This window comes from Tachysurus fulvidraco, chromosome 13 (genome assembly GCF_022655615.1).
Source record: "Tachysurus fulvidraco isolate hzauxx_2018 chromosome 13, HZAU_PFXX_2.0, whole genome shotgun sequence".
NCBI classification, from domain to species: Eukaryota; Metazoa; Chordata; class Actinopteri; order Siluriformes; family Bagridae; genus Tachysurus; species Tachysurus fulvidraco.
Window position 1 is genome coordinate 14,536,203 of NC_062530.1, and position 22,104 is coordinate 14,558,306.

Genomic DNA, 22,104 nt, shown 5'->3' on the forward strand with positions numbered 1-22,104 from the left:
TGTCATACCACCAAGACCCTGCTTGGATCAGGCCGTCCCTCTGAACTGGATCGGGGGCATGGAACAGAGCTCAGAGAATCTACTGAGAGCTCAAGAGTAACACTGGTAACATAGGGTTAGACAAAAAGAAGCCAATTCTCAAGAAATGATAAAATTAGCTCTAGTTTTAGATCTGCCAAAAAGAACCCTGAAGACTTAGATGACGTGGAAAACTCACGTCATCACGTTATTGAAGAAATTTATTTTTTTTTTTGCAGCAAGACCAAACTGTACATCTGCCATTAAGCCAATACAGTTTATTGTACAAACACCATGCCTACATTAAAGCATGGTGGTGGTAGCATCCGGTTGTGGGGGCCTTCCTCTTCATCAGGGAAAGGAGCGCTTGTCAGGATGGAAGAGAGAATGGATGGAGCAAATTCTTGAGAAAAACCTGCTGCTCTCTGCCAGAAAATTAAAAGTCACTTTTGGACAAAGACCTCAGTTCAGGTCTCAGTTATTCTTGTTGTTCTTTCTTATTTATTTTCAGAATTATGGCTGTTTTTCTTTGCTTGGATGTTGTAAATAAACTTGAAAATGATTTCCATAGCCATTACATAATGTTTTACAGCTAATACTGGTACCGTCTACGAGTGAAGACTACCAATAGTCTTAACATCTTTTGACTTTTTAAAACATTCTAAATATCTGAGAGTAAGCAGTTTTCAAATTCTACAAAGAGTTACCTTTTCTAATTTAATCGCTATTCTGTGTCATTTGGATTGGTCTGTGGCATTGATAGTGATTCAAATAGGATTAAACTCGTCTAGGTGTACAAAATTTGGCAGGCAGTACGAATATGGCTCATGACTGAGGTTTTGTAGTATAAAATAAATCAGAAAGTGCAGAAACACATATTAAGCATGAACACACAGATCAAGCTGCTATAAGGCATGCACATGCTCTAATAAACCATTTTCACAAAAGACAAACCAATGTAGTCTCTTTCTGTCACACAGCACACACAAACACACACATGCATGCACATACACATATGCACACATACACACATGCACACACAGACGCACACAGACACACTTACAAGCACAGACATGGTTTAGTGCATTACACAGGGATAGAGAGAAGCAGAAGAGACAGACCCTGGTCCGTGAATGCCATCAGTCCCAGATTTTTGATGCCACAGGGTCCTAAAAAACACAATTTGGTTTTCATCTTAGGAGCGCAGTTTGGATCGACTTCAGAATGATTCTGTACTAAGCAAAGATTCTGCATGCACTGAGCCACGAGTAAACAAGTAAAGCACATGGATTGCACACACTCACAAACACACACACACACACACATTTACCCTTAGTTATAACTCAGTTGCTTTTTTGCCTATACTAATTTATATAAGTTCATTACAGAAGTAACAGTTAGTTTTAAGCATCACACATTATGTTAGTGGCTGTAATGAAAATGCTAGCAGAATAAGTTAACCTGCAGGACAATAGAAAATACAGCACACAGAAAGATAGAACACATGTTCATACACACCCACAGGGTTACTTTTTGTCCCACCACAATTCTAAATATACAGAATATGCTTTTGTGTATGCATGCACTAAACTTTCTGCTAAAAAAATGACACATTCAACGTTAGCACACACACGTACATATACACACACCTCAAGGTCCTCACGGTGTGAACGATCCCGGTCCTCAAAATCACGAGTCCTCCTGCGAGCCTCCTCAAAGGCAGCCTGAGCAAGAGCATCCTCATGCTTCACACACACACACACACACACACACACACACACACACACACACACACACACACACACACACACACACACACACACACACCACACAAACACCACACATACACCCACACACACACCCCACACACAAACGCACACACACACCGCACATACACACCCACCACACACACACACACCCCGACACACGAACACCACACACAAACACACACACGCACCACACATACACACAAAGATGTGTATGTAAAATATGCTTGAGAAATAGCTTCACTGAAAAGTAAGACATTGTTGCAGATTATTTGCTGTCATATGTTTTCTGGTTATACCTGTGCTCGTTCTTCATCATATTCCAAACAGCCCATCCCATCCAGACGCTGCACATCAATCCAGCCTCTCCAAATGACACACACTCCATTTAAGATCATAGGGGCCTTCAGGTACACCTGTGCACACACACAAAGACACAATGTGGTTGTAATAAATAAATGCAATGCAATACCACACAGGCAAAGAGCATACACATGAACTGTTAAAAACAATGAACGGACATGACCAAGACTTTATAATCTCTCAATGTGTATGTTATAAACATGAGGCTAATACCAAAGAAAATTCAGCCAACCATGCAACAAAACACAGAACCCATGCATGCATGCCCTGAAATGAGTATACATGACTTTTTTGCATAGGAACTTGAGTCAAAATTAAGGGGAATAAATGATTATACAAAAATGTTCCCAATGAATTTTCTTCCCTGATGTCAAAACCAGCTCTATGATAATACCCACACATGAAAACACCTCTCTGTGTCATGTCCGGACAGACAATGGCCCATTTGCATTGTAAAACATGTGGCTCAGTCTTAAAAGCTTTAACAAAGTAAATAAGAGTGCAAGGTGTGTATATAATTCACTGTTATTGTTTCCTTTTTCATTTGCCCCTAGCATCATGCTCTCTGATGATCATCAACTTCCTGTGATGAAACTGTTTATTTTTAGAGGCTAGTGTAGCGGCAGGAACGACTACACTGGTGCTCTCTTAGCAGACATGAGCAAAGCCAAGTCTGAATTTATTTATACTGATCAGATGCAACGGCACACCGAGTACATGATTACATCCATGTGTGTGTATGTGTGTGTGTGTGTGTGTGTGTGTGAGAAAGAGAGGGGGGGGAGAGAGAGAGAGAGAGAGAGAGAGAGAGAGAGAGAGAGAGAGAGAGAGAGAGAGAGAGAGAGACAGAGAATATGAGAGTAAAATATGCTTGTGTAAATATGCAAGATGTGTTATGGAGCTGTAGGTGAGATACATGAAGAGAGAGAGAGAAATAAGGCTTGTGTTGAGCAGGGGGGTGGGGGTGGGATTGTCAGAGGGGTTAAGGTTGGCCTTAAGCCACAGGAGTATCATGTCTCAGAATTCAAGCTGAGACAAAAGTGTGAGGTCTATCAGTCCAGGACTGTTGTTAGTTTCTGTAGCAAAATAGAGCAGGAGCGTGAGTGAGGCCATAAACACACACACCCACACACACCCACACACTATATACAAACTTTTGCAAAGACACTGCCAAAACCATGGACACCCAAAACCCTAAATGAATGCAAAAGTTCCAACACAGTGGTATAAAATCTCCAGAAGCACAGAGCTGCTAAAACCCAAATCACACAGCAGTGTGTGGAGGGTCACTGGACACGTCTCTGCTAGTCAACATGCTCTTCCCAGAAACACAAACAACACAAGCTTTGTCTCTTACTAGACATCTGAACTACAGTGTTTTATCTCTATCTCCTTCTTCACTCTATGTGAAAAGAACGAACATCTTGTATTTCCTGAGTGAAATATTGACCAAAAAAGGGCCAAATAAGTAATGAATAAGGCATGAAGAGGCAGTCGGTTAGAGTGAAAATGCAAAGAGCAAAGTGGATCGTCTTATAGACCTTCATTGGAAATCTTAAACAAACATTTTTACCTGACTGCTACAAAGCGCTGATGCTAAATATTCCCTCCCTGAATGTTAAACAAACATCTCCTTATAGAAAGCTGCACCAGGAAAACAGATTTTGTGGAAAACAGTACATCTGTAGAGCAAAGGACATACAAGTCCCTGTGAACTGTAAAGTGTGGAATGTTTTACATAAACATAGATATATATTATAAAAAATATACATTTGTCTGCGGCATGCTGTTATAGAAAATGGATTAAAACCAAAAACAGACAAGTAAACTGATGAGCTGATTTAGTTGTTAGCTGATTTCGAACATGCTGCACAGAAACAATTGTAAGAATCAGTTCCTGAGAGCTTATGCCATAATGTGTTATGATCAGTTTTGAGGCAGGGGCAGGGATAGCCCCGACACACAGCACAGCTAAAGCATAGACGGTTAGAGCCTTGCTCCAGGGCCCAACAGCGGCAGCTTAGCAATGCTGAAGCTTGAATCCCCGACCTTCTGATCTGTAACTTAGAGCCTTTAAAAATCACCATTGGCCCTGTTAAAGTGAGAAACGTTTCATGGACTTGCATGTTATCCTTTCACAGGAACTATTCTAATCTTCTCTGTATCGATCCTGGCCAGTTTTAATTTATGTGCTGTTTGTCAACAAAAGGGAACTGCATGCAAGAAGCAGCACCTGATACCCAGCGTACTGTGTGAAGGTGGATCAGTGATGCATGTAAAGACTGAGTGCATTAGGAATTTTGCTAAGCAGAATAACTAGGATCATTTCATACCATAAACTCAATGCCTCTGTCAGAAGGTACAGAGTTGGTCATAGAGTTTTCAACAAGACAGTGAGCTGAAATAAAGTTTCACAAAAAAAACATACAAAAAGTCCACATGCACAGTCCTAAGCATATAATTCAGTGTTAAATATTCTGCATGCAGGAATGAACCAGGATACCTCTACAAGTGGCTCATTAGTTATTAGATTTTACTGAAGAGATTCAGAGCTGTTATGATCTCTAGGGTGCTAATCACGTTAAAAAATGATTTATTACTGTTTTTTTAAAAAACATTTTTCGTGTAGGCTTTCATGGTGAAGAGAAGGCTGACATTCTTTCAGTGGCTTGCAGGAGAAGCTGGCACTGTCGGTGCATTAGCACGAGCAGCTGGCGCTATGCTCCAGGCAATAGCTTCACTCCCACCGTCTTCCTGTGTTACACTGGGTGGTTTTTTCTCACTTGTTTCGTAGACAGAAAGTGTGTTGTATTGATGTATGCAAATGACACTGATTCAGGCCGGTTATGGATAGCTCTTAGGAACAATCTACTAGGAAGCTTTTAGACTTTCACACAGTGGCTGTTTTTCTGTTGGACCATAAATATATACACATATTCCTGATTGGGCATGCTGACGGGCATTCTGGTGGCTTAATCTCCAATCTCCAGGGTTGGGGGTTTGACTGCCGCTTCTGCCTTGAGTTAGCATTTTCTTCCCGTTCCTTTTCTCCAGGTACTCTGGTTTTCTTCCTCAGTCCAAAGACATACATTGTAGACTGAATCTAAATTATCTGTAGTGTATGAATACACTGTGATGGGTTGGCATCGTGTTCAGGGAGTCCTCCGCCTTGTGTCCCCGGAGAAAGAATTGAAAGAAAGTCTCCCTGCTATTCTGCGTAGGATAATCTATACAGATAATGGATGGACAGATCGAAGGATAAATGGGATGTGATATTTTAAGATAAGTTATTATTGGGGTAGGTTGTATGTAGCATTGCTGTGTGTGCTAATGTAGAGCTAATCAACAACTACATTACAATCGCCACTGTAGTTGAAAAACTGTACTTGCTCAGTTATGCCAAAATATCATTAGCCTCTCCCATTCATCCCCCATCTTGGCTTTCACTGATTACGGCTATGAGGTTGCACCACAAACACCCAGAATTCTCCATCACTGCCAACCACTTTGGATGTCATTTCCTAGCAGCCAAAAAACTACAATCCAGCCATGATTCAATCCCCAGCTCACAATTACTGGACATCTAACTAGCAGAGATCTGTGTTCAATCACTTACACCTTTAAAACAGACTTTCATTCAGTCACTCTGTTGTCTCGCCCATAGCACACTTCCACAGTTGATTCCAAGCTCCTATGTGGTTTGTTTCTCTGGTTTTGACTACAGTTGTCTAATGTTGATTCTAGTGTTTGTCCAGCTTAGTTAGTTAGTAGTCAATCATCTGACCTTTTTGCACCTTTGTTTATTACGTGTTTTGGCATCGTCTTACAGAGTATTTTCATGACAAGCAGTTTAGCTAGGTTTTCTCTAAACAAAGCCACAACAAACTTGGTTGTGCACCAGCAGCATTGCCACAATCTGCTGATTTGTTCTATTACTTTAGTAAACTTTGGAACACTATTTCTATTCTGGAGTATTTCGGTGAAATTCAGGGTCTTCAGTGTTTATATTGCTCATAATGCCGTATTTGAGGCAAAATACCCTGTCTACAATTGGTAAAAATCATTGCAAATCTTCTGTCATGTGACATTTCAGCTGGTCAACTTTACGTAGTCTTCTCAACTCAGTTCTTTCTCTTTTTTATGGAGTGATGTGAAGCCAACATTGCAGCACACAGTGTGAAAATTCTTAGTTTATAACTGGACTACCATTATAGACACAGAAGTTCAAGGCACCATGAAAGCATTATAACACCAGAGTTAGCTAGATATGTGGATCAGGAGTTCCATTACGTTGAATATATCATAGGAACGCTATCTATATGACTGCATCTGTGCACTCTCATAGCAGATTTAACTTTCATTTGAACTGGTATACCTGATACGTAGCTGCTCCTCTTTCTCAAAGGAGTCATATACAGTGTCCACTGCTATACATCTAAACTACTAATGAAACAAACAGATCCAACACACATTTATCTATGTACACAATTACCTAACTGTGACCTGCTGCACAAACAAAACAACTTCCTGCAACCTCTTCAAAAGTGTAGAAACATTTCACACTGCTCTACTTTCCCTCCTGTGCAGCATACGATATCACGACTCCTCATGTTATTCTGTAATGGCGAGAGTTTTCAAATTCTATGAATCTCTGTACTGCTCGCACTACGTTACATTTCAAGCTTGCCATCTGTTGTGTTGTCAACATGCGTACACGACATGAGCAAGCACAGATGATTCTCATATCCCATCTCATAGCCACACATACTGAACCTTCTGCAATCATGTTTGCAAAAGCAAAGTTGGACGAGAAATTAGTTGGGGAATGCAGGCGGTAATGACTGTTCTGCAAAGAAGGCAGGAGGAAAGAAATTCTTTTAATACTGTTCATCACCAGGAAGCAGGTGTTAATGGTGGTTATACAACCGTTTATTTGAAGTTAATATTTAACTCACAGGGCCCTCCAGTTTGTCAGCAACTAATCACGCCTTTAAAGTGTATCCTTACTCTTTGGTGCTCTCCGTATCGTTATCAGTCACAACCAAATCTAAAAAAAAGACACCACTGTATGTCATCTGCTTATTGTATAAACATTACAGATTATATAAACAAACAGAAGTCAATTCTGTTAAATTCCCCCATGGAGTGCAACATAACTGTAAATTCCCTGACTTTCTGGCAGGCCACGTTATTTCACACAATCTCCTAAAACTAGCATGATCTAAGGTTTTTAATTAAGTTTCCAAAATGAAAATCAGTTACTCAGTTACTTGATCCTGCAAGGTGTGTTACTGAAACTGGCAGCCATGGCACAGAACAGGGTTTCAATGTACTAAAGAAAAGCAACCTTTCAGGAAAAACGGGGTATATTTCTGACTGATTATTAAGCAACGTAACATGAAAACAACTCAACAGTCCCTAATATCAGAACTTTTTTCTTCATTTTAATGATATTATTATATGTGACTTGATTGGCATGTTGACTAATTCTGTAATGAAGTACACTAACACGCAAAATAATCAATTCCATGCATTTATAATGTTATGTTACTTCACAAACAGAACCAATTTTACAGCAGTAATGTTTGTTTTCAGGCAAAGCACCACATTCTTTTCAGTCAGTTAAATAACTAAAATAACTAAGTGAACGGCTTGTGGATTCTATAACACTTTTGATTATCATGAACAGACAAAAATATCACAATCTTATTTTATAAAACAATGTGTTTTGACACCGGATTCGTTTATTTGTTCTTATATGACAGCCTCTAAAACAGGTAAGACTCCAAAAGGCTTCTTATTTATTAAATATGCTCCCGACATAAGGCAGCTGGTTTAGCTCACACTTTCACAAGGCACTAGATTCCCACCAGAATGGCACGTGAGCTTTAGTCACAGACGTGACTCTAATTAATATATTTAGGAGTAATATATTATTCATACATTTAATTATATGTTTTTAAAAATACCCACACAAAATGTTTGTTACTTTTACTTGTGGGTGACGTGGTACAGTGTGTAGTGCTCCTGCCTCACCTCTTCAGGGAGCCCTGTTCAGTCCTGAGCTCTGCTTCCTGTCTGTGTGGCGTTTCACGTGTTCACCACGTGTCTTCACAACTTTCCTCCCACCTCCCAAAAATATGCTAGTAGGCACTTAAATTACCAACCGGTGCATGAACGTGTGTCTGAATAAAGCAATTAGTGGAGATGAATGAATGTAAACATCTGTATGATGTGGTTTTCTCTTTCAGCCACTTATCCACTCGGTCTCTGTTTTTAATCTCTCTGTATATCTCTTTTCTCTTTTGAGTTTCCTTTTGTCCTCTATTGCTATTGTCTTCAAACCCAGTACCTCCAGTCATATAGTGTCCACAGAATAAACAACCCCAAGCACACTGAATGATATGCTGAAACACACACTCACAAACACACACACTCAAACACACACACACACAAACACACACACTCAAAAACACACACTCAAAGACACACACTCAAAAACACACACTCAAAAACACACACTCAAAGACACACACTCAAAAACACACACTCAAAAACACACACTCAAAGACACACACTCAAAAACACACACTCAAAGACACACACTCAAAAACACACACTCACTCAAAAACACACACTCAAAAACACACACACACACACTCAAACACACACAAACACACACACAACTCCACACACAAAGCACTCACCAAACCACACACCCTCAAAACCAACACACACCACTACACGACACACCACCATACCAACACACCCACACTCACAAACAACACACCACTCTCACTCAACACCACACACTCAAACACACACACACTCACAAACACACACACACACACTCACAAACACACACACTCACAAACACACACACACACACTCACACACACACTCACTCAAACACACACACTCACAAACACACACACACACTCAAACACACACACACACTCACACACACACTCACAAACACACACACTCACAAACACACACACACACACACACACACACACACACACACACAAACACACACTCTCACACACACTCACAAACACACACACTCACAAACACACACACAAACACACTCACAAACACATACAAACACACACTCACAAACACATACAAACACACAAACACACTCACACACAAACACACACACAAATATGCAAAATAAAGGCTGGGAAGAATGACAGCAGTTTAAGCTAAATATCAGTGAGAACATGGTGTCAAAATCCTAACTGAAATTGCATCCTCATTTCTGAAAGATGAATACTCAAACATTTAGGTCAGTGCCCACACAACCACATTCTCTCTCTCTCTGTGTCTCTCTCTGTGTCTCTCTCACACACACATATACGCACGCACCCTGCTGAGAGCAACCATACTGTATAATTAGAGAGCAAATTTCTGACAAACTGCTAACAAATGACTAAAACATTTGCCTCAAACAAATAACAGTAATATATTATTTCCAAAGCCTGGCACTAAAATGACTTGGAATTTAGCACAAAAGGCGACAAAAACATGGAAAAACTCTGAATACAGACATTAACATAAATACCTCTATCGTTTTACTCTTTTCTTCCACGTTCATCCAACTCAAACAACTCTTTCTACCAATCTATACAACCATCATGGCCATTAATAACATACATAAAAAGTCTTGCTAAATTCCAGCCAGAGAGAACATTCATAACTCAATCTGCTTAAACACAGTTTTCATTGGTGGAATGCCAGCAACATATACAAATGAGGGGAACAAACTCTCTTTCTCTCTTTAGTCTTAGCCAATTCCCACCCACATTTTACGTTTCCCTTTTTATACAACAGCTACCACCAGGAGGGTGAAAGCTATGGCTGGGCTCCTTTGAGTTAGATGAAGGTTATCGTCTGCATGCATGAGCACACTACAGTCACATGGCTACAGTCACTCTAAATGATAGGAGACAGAAAGTAAATTACCCCTCGCACCCAGAAAGAACGTCCAGTTTTGCTGCCTAGGATCTCTGAATTTGGAAGAACGTTACTGATAAGCTGCAGTCACGCAACTGAAATGTCTTTGCCTTCCTCAATATTTCTAAAAATGTTTCTCATCAAATCTTTAAGGATTAAAATTACAACTTAATCAACAGGCAGATTCCAGTTGTCTTGTTGCCTTCTCTACCGCACTGGACTCTGTCCAGACCACGCTTATGACCACGCCCCAATCACTGCTATTATCTGTTCCTGTAAATCAGTCCGATTAGGTGTAAGCGACTGTGTGAAAGGAGAGGACAGTGTACATTACAAGATTTTAGCCTTGATAACCCGGTCGCCAGCTGCAAGCATGTACATTCCAGCTGCAAGTTTCCACGACGAATGGTCGTCTAGTGATTTCCTCAGTCTAGCATTGAGAAAGAGCCTGTGAGAGTCCGAGAGGAAATCAAATTCATCTGCCGCTGAATCCAGATTATTATCCATCTTTGTGTGGGAAGGCGACAAAATACAGTCAACACAGTAACATGCCATTTCTTCTATAACAACCTGTTTTATATTGTACCAACCAAATGGTTTTAAAGAGCAGCATTAAATGTAACACCTATGTAACATGATTCCTATATCGGTAAATGTGCTAAACTATGTTATTTTCCATCTTTCCTGCCTGTGTCTGTCCAAACAATACACATGACTGACAGCTTGAGCAAGCTGGGGATCAATTTAAGGATCAGACATCTGTGAGCTATCTTGTAGTTTGACACCAAACAAATGATCACAACAAACGCCAGACATTCAAAGATGTTAAAACATCCTGGAGTGCTGCACTCGGTATAAGTTATTAAGCTACGTTATGATTAGCTAAAGAAGTACATAAAAAATTAATCACAATTCTGGGTTTTAGACAAGTCTTTATTTACATCCTACTCCATCTGGCTTCTCTGTGATATGGTTTAAAAAAGGAACGAGACAAAGATTAACTAAATTAAAGCCTCTTCAGTAGTATGATTCGATGAGTTGTCAGTAGTTTGTGGGTAATGTGGCACCTCCAGATGGATGCTTACACTGCTGCAAGTCCTTGCTTGTCTGGCATGGGGTTAGAGTAGATAATACAAAGCTTTGGGATAAAAAGAACAAAACACAAAAGAGGTGGAGGACAGAAAGAAAAAAGAGAGCCTCAGTGTGTCTTTCGAACTGGGTTTTGATTTCCATTTTGAATTTGGTAAATAATATAAGCAGAAAAAAAGTTAGTTGGGATTGTAGAAGTAAGCGACAAGAAAGTATGTGCATGTGTGTGTGTGTGTGTGGGGGGGGGGGGGGTATGCCTGTGCATGCGCGTGTGAGTGTGTGTGTACAGAGGAATTGAGTTGTGCCAGACTTTTGATTCAAGCATCTAAAACAGCCCTGTCCAAACCAACCTTACCTCTCCTCTTTACCTACAGTATGTGCCCTAATTTGTTCAGGACAGTTGAGATAAAGCTGTTGAGATTTCACTCTGTTTCCTGTTTACAATGTTTTCAAGAAATACATCATCCGAACGTGTAGAACTTTAACAGTATAGCGTCCCCTTTGTCATTTAAATGTGAATATCTTAGAATGAGGATGTCTCTCCTTATTAAATCCTTAAATCTGGATAAAAACAAGAGTTGAACTAGACCTTCTTCTCAAAATATCATGTTTCATTTCTTATACTAAACCCCAATTCTCAGAGTTTCTAATGACTTGACAGAATGTTTCTACAGTAGTATTAACGCACACAAGCTATATGGTGAAATCTCACCAAGAAGTTGCAGAATTATTTAAGAGCTGAACTGAAGAACTGTTCAGTGGTAATGTGTCTGTTGCAAAGCACCAGTGTTGTGGATTTGCTTCTGAGAGCAGGTGTGTGCTCTGTGTTCAAATTGTTAAGCTTTTTGAGGATACACATCAGTTCAGTTTGGATGTACGAAAACGAAGTGTGCTCCTGTTACTCGGTTCAAGTCAATGTAATGGAAGTACATTCGACTTGCTTTTTTTCCTCAGTGTATGCCCTGCAGTGTTGAGAAACATATGGAAGAAACAGAAACACAAACAAGCATGCACACACTGCTGGAATATGTGTAAGATGAGTTACAGTAATATGTCTAGATAACACTCTATGTGAGGTCAATGACAACAGACCTCTGTATTAGCGTGTTTTGTTTGATGCTGCAATTTATGAGTTTTTATTACTTACAAATGCTAATGTGATTCTACAGATGACTCTGTGTGTGTGTGTGTGTGTGTGTGTGTGTGTGTGTGTGTGTGTGTGTGTGTGTGTGTGTGTGTGTGTGTGTGTGTGTGTGGGGAAGCTTTAGGGAAGGCTTAAACACTGAGGGAACATTCCAGCAGCAGCAGTGCCACGTCACTAATTTGGCCCTAAATTATAAGCCTAACTACTGTACGCTAATAAAATACTCAACAAAGTCCCGTCACTGATAATAGTAGGAGAAAAGCAAAAGAAACAAGTCCAATACATGCGAGATAAATACCCTGAGAGTGACAGGAAATTAACGAACACCTCCACCAGTGAGAAAACTGTACAAGCAGAATGTTGAAGAAAGGACACAAGGCAGCAGGAAGTGTAAGGCTGAGGCATGCCACCTGTGACACAATGCACTTCTCTGATGTGCTAAGAGGGACACACGTCAGTGGCAGATGGAGCTGCCAGCGGCCATGTGGAAATGATTAATGTAGCCAATTAAAGGTGATATACACACACGCGCGCGCACATACACACACACTCACACACAGACACACGCGCACACACACACACATTCACACACACACACACGCGTACATACACACACACACTCACACACAGACACACACACACACACACGCATACACACACACACACACACACACGCCTCAAAAGCATTTTTTTATAGCCAAGCAGCCAGCCACAGCTCGATAGGGAAAAGATTATCATATTAATGTAAACAAATGAATAAATCTGACAATAAAAAGAGGGAGTAATGAGGCGGTGTGAGACATGAAGTTTGTTTTTTATGTTAGATGCACAACCAGGCCTGCGTTCTTGAATTTAATTTCAAGGGCTATTTTGGGGCTGACTAGCACAGGGCTTTCATTTACAAGCTGCCCAAACCTGAGCCATTCCCAGCATGCTTTGGGGCAAGTGGGGTCTCCTTTACGTGCTCTCAGACAGGCTTGCCTGAATCCCATGCTTCATAAACTTAGGCCTACCTCCCACACACACATATACACACACACACCCTGAAATGGCTTCCACATCTGTAAGGACAGCCAGTCTTTTTTAAGCCCTGCTGCATGGAGAAAAACGGTCTAACCACAGACTTCCTCTTCAGAGCCAACCGACAGCAACCCCCACCCCACCCCGATTCGGTCGGTGACACTCAGGGAAGCACACACACTCACACACACTCCCAACTCTATACACTCTTTAATACACAGTCTGTACACAGAAGCTACGCAAGGACTCAGGATTTACATTGCTTTTGTGTGGAATTAAACCCAATCATTTAACTGATGTGATGTGTGTATCAAAACAGAACACAGACCCAGAACTGTGGGTTATGGGATCAAGCCTCTCTTTGTCTTCACATCTACGCAGGAACTGGGAGAAAACCAGCAGCACAATTATGCACAACAGCCAACAGAGGCCGCCAAGCAACTCGGTGAAAAGGACAGAGAATACAAGAACATGCTCAAGTGTTAGGGAGAGAGAGAAAGAGAGAGAGAGAGAGAGAGAGAGAGAGAGAGAGAGAGAGAGAGAGAGAGAGAGAGAGAGAGAGAGAGACAGATAGAGAGCTCTTAGACAGCACCCAAACATTTTTACATGGGGGTTTCTGAGGACATGCTTTGTTACCAGAGATCCAGACGCCTTGACGACTACGAGAGAGAAGACAATTACAAACAAAAATTATTGCTAAACAACTCAGAATTCAACTCAGACATTGACCTATAGTGTGGTTTGGGTCTGCTTCCGCTGAATAATACAAATTCTTTCAGCATTAGTGAACACAGAAGTGCTAAAAATATGAACAGAATATTACCCTCTTTATATTATCATGGTAAAAGGGGGAAGGCACTGATCAAGATATTTAAATGGACCGCACTGATCTGAGGGGATCCAAGTTGAATAGATCTTGAAATTAATGGATTCATTAGAGCTCGTTTGAAAAATTTTAGTTAAATTGATCTAAGCTAAGATGAGCAGAGTCTTGAGCAGAGAATACCAGGACACACACACACACACACACACACACACACACACACACACACACACACACACACACACACACACACACACACACTGACAGAAGGGCATTGTGTCTACACACCTCATAAGTATGAGGCGCTCTGCTTGTGCATGGCTGATCTAACACAAGTACTAATTATACAGCAGTTGCTGATCACAGACTTATTCACACAGCAGCTTGTTGTGTGTGTTATTCAGACATGTCTGTGTGTGTGAGTCAGAGGCTCACAAGGCCTTTTCTGGGTTTTCCCTCGCTGCAGAAAAAAAACAATGTGTGAAAGAGGGTCAAGGAGAGAGAGAGAGAGAGAGAGAGAGAGAGAGAGAGAGAGAGAGAGAGAGAGAGAGAGAGAGAGAGAGAGAGAGAGATGAATAAATACACTCTCATAAGTTCTATATATGCATACTGTATATAGCAAACATGCATTTTGATCCTCTTCTCCATACACTGTTTCCAATGAATGATGAGTGTAATGCATACGCAATTCAGGCAAAACATGTATGTAAACTGCATTTACTTACCATTTGATTATTTTACTGTGTGTGTGTGTGTGTGTGTGTGTGTGTGTGTGTGTGTGTGTGTGTGTGTGTGTGTGTGTGTGTGTGTGTGTGTGTGTGTGTGTATGTGTATGTGTGAACAAACACCTAAACACAAGCAGGACTTTAGTCTTTAGTCAACATACAGTACAGGAACATTACTATGACCAGACAGACAGACAGACAGACAGACAGACAGAAAGAAAGAAAGAAAGAAAGAAAGAAAGAAAGAAAGAAAGAAAGAAAGAAAGAAAGAAAGAAAGAAAGAAAGAAAGAAAGAAAGAAAGAAAGAAAACATAGTGAATAGGAAGTCTTTTGTATTGGGTCTAGTTTGTCTTACAACATGGTGGATTTTATTTGGATCAGAAATACTAAAGCCATAAGAAAGCATGACTAGTGTAAAAAGCAGAAGTAAAAAGTGAAAGATGAAATCATTGATTAAAATGGGATGTGGATGTTAAAAGAATGTTTTTGATTAATGTATTTCTGAACCAAATTCAGCAGCGGTATCTCAGTGGATATATCAGGTTCACGTGGCATGGACATCACGGCTGCTGTGACACAACTGCCCTGCTGCTAAAATGCTATTATGGTTTGAAAGCTATGTCTTATTTTGTCCCCAGCTCTCTTTCTTTTTCTTTTTCATTCTTCCTTTCACTATTGTTTTATTTTCAGCAGCTGACACAAAGAAAGCAGTCTGAATGCAGGCCTGTGAAGGTGAATAAATAATTCTTTAAATATGAATAGAAATACACAGTTGAAGTCTCTATCGCTCCCACACACATACACAGACACCCCCCACCCACACACATGCACACACACCCACACTTTCACAAAAACAGGTGCGGCCAGGTGCAGGTGCAGAGCACGCCTAGGCAAAGTAGTGTTAAACAGACAGAGCATGCATCTCTATGTAATCAGAGAAGAGCAGAATCTTAACGTTTGCATTAGTGTTAAACACTCTCTCACACACACACACACACACACACACACACACACACACACACACACACACACACACACACACACACACACACACACACACACACACACATATGTACACATATCCAAATGACCCAACAAACATTTTCTTCAAAGAAACACACTGTACATCATACATACACACATACACAGATGTAGCACCCAATAAAACTAAATGTCCCTGCCCCTGCCACCTGTCACTCACTCACACACACACACACACACACACACACACACACACACACACACACACACACACACACACACACACACACACACACACAACATACACACACAAGCAGAACATTAGGTAGGTCCAGCCCTTTCGTGTCCCAAACCTATAATTACACCTCATGCCCTTAGGAATAAATCCTTAGAGCACACCCACGCGGGCACACACACACACACACACACACACACACACACACACACACACACACACACACACACACACACACACACAAGCAGCTCCACATGTTAGACCTCCACAAATAAAAACTGAAGGACATTGTAAAGGGACTCAATGGCCTAACTAAACAGATGTGTTTCTTTCAAACAGAAACGGAGATGAAATGATTTGCCCTCAGGGAAACCTGCCTGCTAACTACTAAACACTAGGACAAATGTTCGCTTTTGTCACACAGTCAAAAAAACAAAACAAAGTCAATTTTCCCTATTGAGAAATAATGATGTTTACAAAAACGTCCAAAGAGGGCAATTAAGACATTAAGTACACTTTTAACTAAAAGCTTTGGTTGATGACAGCACAAGGTGGCACCTTAATTACTTTCTAATCCAAGACACAGCCAGGGTTAAAGAAGAAACTCATGTGACTGTCAAACAAATGAAACTAAATAAAACTACTCAATTGACTTTGACTAAATGAAAGAGCTATCTCAGAACTAAGGAGATGAGAGGAGTTTCTTTTGGCACTTTTCATGTGCACTAACAGATGTCTAAATGTATGAACTGTCTATATGGAGACTAATCTATAATTCATCTACATCTAAGTCAAACACTGTTACAGTGGAACTTGTGGATAAAAAAATGAGCAAATCTAAATTCATGTGAATATCACAAGGCACTGTCACTCATGTGAACAGAGCAATAGTGACTCCAGCATGTGACACACTGCTCTGGCTCACACAACCACCAAGACTGTTACAACCTGAACATAATCATACTAATAATAAAGTACAGCAAGAAAACCTGAAATCTAGATGGTAGGGTCCAGATGTGAGAGCAATCATGTTCTAAATTAATGCAATATTTTTTAGAAATGAATTATCTTATTACCAAAAAGCCTTAAGTGCTTAAGACTTAACCTTAACTGTAGGTGCCTAAATGTTAAGAGCCATTTTGCAGAAAAGTTAGTTGAGAGAGCTGACAGGTGACCAAACTATTGGCACAAAAATACAGAAAGTTGAAGAACAAACTCTCTGGAAAAAATGAAAAATTTGACCACTTTCAAACAATATTATTTTATAACTTCACATGTAACATGTAATCTGCACACGTCATAACATTATCCAAAGACTTGCTGCCATTTTATCAAGTGAGCAACTCTAATATGCTACATCAAGCATATTAACAGATAATAATAATAAAAAACATAATAACAGCACTCGATTTCAAGTATTCCACCAATTTATTTTACTTAATACACGTGATTAGCTAACTAACTTATCATACATACAAAATGCTATTAGCTACCATGTTTTATACAAGTTCATTAAATCTCTAGTCAAAGAACGTTGGAGTTTCATGTGCCAAGGAACGTATTTCATTGGCTTGTGAAAGCTCCAGTTCAAACCTATGAGAAGGTATTAAGAATCAAGTTTAGGTGAACTTTTGAAATTAAACTTTTGAATTCAATTATTATTTTGTTTTGTGGACGATATGTAAACATGTGCTGTGTAAACGTATGACGACAATTAAAACAAACTAAGTTAAAAAAGCGGCAGTTAAGACCATTTAATATAAAAGCGTGACAAGTTAGTTATCTAAGTGCAATCAAACCAGCTTAGGAAAAGGAATGAATAACTGAATCAGTGACAAAAGAGTAACTACTACAGTACATGTATCTACAATAATTATATTCTCTGGAAAATGGCTCTGATGTAAAATATCATATTTCTAGCTTAGAGCAAAACACAGCCTGGCTACCATTCAGCTATGGCTATTGTGTTCTGTCCTCACATCCTCGTAAAAGACTTTACCCGATTGTGGACACTCATGCTTATTAACAACATGTAGTATTTGACTGGGAGATGGCTTATAGTGCTTTCACTGTTTGTTGAATAGAGTAGAAACTGCTCTAGTGAATAGTACTATCAGCAGTTTCTTCAATCTCGCTAGTGACCAGGCAACTATGAACAAACTATGAACCACATAGCTATGACATGTAATCTGCTTCTTATGGCTCCTGGAGGCAGGGTTGCTGATTTCTCCACCTCTGGAAAAGTGACCTTCTTTCATTCAGTTAATACAGTATGGAAGATCACTTATCAGGACAGAAAATCATGGCAGAAAGGTGGATGACCAGTGGCTCAGCCAGGTGACTGCACTGGTCTGGTTTCTGGAATCAGGAACGTAAGCCACACTGAGATGTCATATTTCTCGCCTGCATCCAGACACTAGAGGAATAATCAACAACATTGTTTGCTCTTCAGCAGAAGCACTCATGGCACTTCCAAACCAATAAGATGGAACATCTGTTTATTGTCTACTCTGTATTTTCTTGTCATTTATTCATTATTACATGTGTCATGATTACTCTTTAAATAAAATATACAAAAATAAAGTAATGTTTCTTATAAAGACACTGATGTTTAGATTTGAGTATGGCTCTTTTCAGTAGTCATTTTGTAAAAAAAAAAAAAAAATATGCAAATATTTATTTTTTTGCAAAAATAAATCATACAGAGGTTGTTAAAAAAAAATAAGACCAGATTTTGGATTTCCTTTTTCCTTTTTTTAGAAATACATTTTTAGAATATTAAATAAAAGTAAGTACAATATGTTGAATATATGTTGCAAATATTCAATATCCTGCACTATTTCTAAGTGTGTATGCGAGAAAATGTGTGCTACCGATTACGTTAACTGATTTGTACAAAAGCTCAGACTTTCCTCACTTGTAATCTCTCAGAGTGTTCAGATGACACACTGACGGATTTTGCATAAACTTGCATTAAATCAGAAAAAATGGGAAATGAGGAAAAAAATAGGCCTAAAAATGGTTAAATGGCAGATTTGGCATGTAGTGGAGCCAGTAATGTAATGTTAACTGGTCACGACCAACAATATCAGAATTTTTAGTTTGCTATCACTTCAAACCAATAAATTTGGTTTCTCTTTCCTGTGACAAGTTCAGGGCACAATTACATTTGTACTGCAGTCAAGCCATTAACAGTGAGAGGAAAGGAAACCTTTTAAATGGCAAGAGACAAGCAGTAAAGCAAAACAGATCAGTCTGCAGCATCATCAAGAAAACAGCACACTTGGCAATTTAGCCAAAATGGAAAAGGGAAAACTCTCTCTCTCTCTCCTTCTCCCTCCATTTTTCTGCTCCAAGCATAACAGCAGCACTGTGCTCCTGAACAGACCTCCAAGTTGTGCAGCGAGAGAAGATGAAGCGTGCTCTAACAATAACAGAGCAGGAGCTTTATAGCATACTGCTCCCTACCACACTCCAATAACAATAATGTGTCTGTAGGACTGCACATGAGGACTGCAAGAACACTAAGGCACAGAGAAATAATATTTGATATAATACTGAAGTATAATGTACAAATACAAAGTATATTTAAAGTAAAATATAAAGGCCCGAAAAAGGCCAAAAAAATGGAATTAAATGGAATTATTTCAGGCATAAATTTCACTTCCTAAGAATCTGTTTGCATGACACAAAGCATCATAGTGATGGTTATAATATTGATAAATACAGAGGCCATGGCATACAATGAGACAGTGGTACACTAGTCCATTTCCTTATATTTCTAATAATATTAGGCAACAGGAGAACAATCTTTATTGAAATTCATATGAAATGTAAATATCAAAAAAGGATATCCTCATAACTCAGAAAAGCATACTGTGACATAATATACCACCGGTATTATCAGACTGCATACAGCCCCAACTCATAACCACCTTCCATAGTCTAAATTTCTTCATGGTACTGAGGAAGTAAGAATAAGCTCCTGCATATCATTTTCCCTAGACACTGCTTGATTGCTGTTAGTAGTGTCTAGGGTAAGTCAAGAACCTACTAATGGCAACACATAAAAGAACCAAGTAAACACTGCAGAGTGAACAAAAACACTTGGAGAAATAGCATTCAGATTTGTTTTGAAATCCAATTTGAGAGAGAGACAGAGAGAGAGTAAGAGTGAGTGAGAGAGAGAGAGAAAGAGATAGAGGGAGATTTCTTCTGCATGCTCAACTGTATCGTGTTACAAAAATCTTATTGCTAAAGGAAACAACAAAGCAAAGGAACAGCAGCTCTGTAATTAAGAAATTAGTGACGACTGAATCTTAAGAATGTCTGGATTAAATTGGCAGTGATGAGAGGAAGATGGAGTGATGTGGGTTTTTTCTGCATCTCAGTTGGTGCATGGGAGAGGTCATTGATCGGAATGGTGTGACTGGAAGGCTGACAGACAGGATGGAGAAACTTGAGCAGCACACTATAATTGAAACCCAATGGGAAAAAGCACGGAAACAACAGACTCAATGTCGCGCTCTCTCTCTCTCTCTCTCTCTCTCTCTCTCTCTCTTTCTCTCTCTCTCTCTCTCTTCATACTCTTTTCTTTCTCTGTCTTTCTATATCTATCTATCTTTAATTCTAGAGTCCAGTGGTGTCTTAACAACAGAAGCGAATCTTGACGTGAACACAAACACGATACACAAAGGAAATGTTTCACCACAAACATCCCAAAAAGAGGCAGACGGCAGAGTGGGGGAGTGGAGTGTTGTAGTTTGCTTCAACATCACTGAGATGGAGGCAGCAGGAATCAATTAGCTGACTCGCTTTGATGATGTCACTGACAAGTTGTCTAAGGGGAGTGTGGCTTCCGTTTGCGTGAGCCGGAAATGCGCCACCATGCAGCGTTTCTATGGAAACTGTCATCCGTACTGTGTCTGGCCCCATGAGCAACTCGACATGGTCCAATTTTAAATGTTTGTCTTACAATAATTGTTGGACCTTTTGTTATGGATTTCGTTGTGTGTGTCTTTTTTTTCTATAAAACATCTGAAAAAGCCTGTAAAATTTAAACAAATAAATTTGATAATTTTATTATATAGAAACTAAAATGACAAATGTGTTTTTATACAAAATCACATTTATAGTCCATATATAAGGTATATATTGTATGTGACACATTATTAGTACATGCCATATACATTTTTTGCCCCAAAAAAATCATTTTATTCTCACCATACTGCGAACCATGTCTGTGGTAAGGAGCTTATTACATTTTTGTAATAGTATCATTGCTAAAATATTCCACATGTAATAATTTTTGTCTACCCTATAGGGTAAAATGCAGCGGCTGTTTGGTATTTATATTTATGCTTATTGCATCCGACATTAAATAAGAGCCCCGATATCAGCTAGACTGATCTAAAATCACAACCTAATGGACCAGGTAACAGCAAACCTGTCTCTTAACTAGCCAAGTTTATACTAGGCAGAATTATACTATTTTCTACTTTATATCCTCCTACTCCACGTTCACGTGCTCTGTCTTGGGCTTAACTGTCAAACTGGCGCCACAAGGCTACTCAGAATGTTCTGTAGCAGTCATGAATATGGAGATATGCTTAGTAAATGGAGAGGGAAAAGTGGCAGTGATGCATGCAAAAGTAGAATAATGTATGGAAAGTAGACACAAGCACGTACAGACAAATGCGCCAACACAAACGCACGCACAAACAAATGCTGACAGACGCAGACCTACACGGCTTGGGAATGAGCTTTAACACAAAACTATTAAAACTCCAATTCCTGTGGTGAGCCTCAGACTACAGCCCCTTTCATAATGGAGTCATTTAGGCTGACTCGTCCCGGCACTATCTGCCCCCAAGCAAACATTCTTATGCACGCAGCCATGGCAAAGATTTATAGAGTATAAGAGAGAAAAATGCCACGCCCCAATGTGGCTCCGAGACATGGTCTGCACAATCTAGGCCATA

At 39.7% G+C, this 22,104-nt stretch overlaps 1 protein-coding gene and 1 non-coding gene across 5 annotated transcripts in view; both read right to left on the minus strand.

The window, feature by feature from the left end:
* cbfb (core-binding factor subunit beta) overlaps nucleotides 1-22,104 on the minus strand; it is a 37,643-nt gene that overhangs the window by 6,569 nt on the left and 8,970 nt on the right. For 2 of the 4 annotated variants that reach the window (XM_027161540.2, XM_027161542.2), the window contains exons 4-6: nucleotides 2,084-2,200; nucleotides 1,668-1,763; nucleotides 1,140-1,187 (exon numbers count right to left, since the gene is read on the minus strand). In XM_027161540.2, the coding sequence (XP_027017341.1) occupies nucleotides 1,158-1,187; nucleotides 1,668-1,763; nucleotides 2,084-2,200 (243 nt within the window). In that variant the 3' untranslated portion in view covers nucleotides 1,140-1,157. The remainder of the gene's footprint in view (nucleotides 1-1,139; nucleotides 1,188-1,667; nucleotides 1,764-2,083; nucleotides 2,201-22,104) is intronic. The other 2 variants (XM_027161539.2, XM_027161538.2) reach the window with 1 other exon arrangement.
* Nucleotides 4,244-4,354, minus strand: LOC113652801. The gene has a single exon (XR_003442948.1). It is a non-coding gene; the product is annotated as a U6 spliceosomal RNA (small nuclear RNA).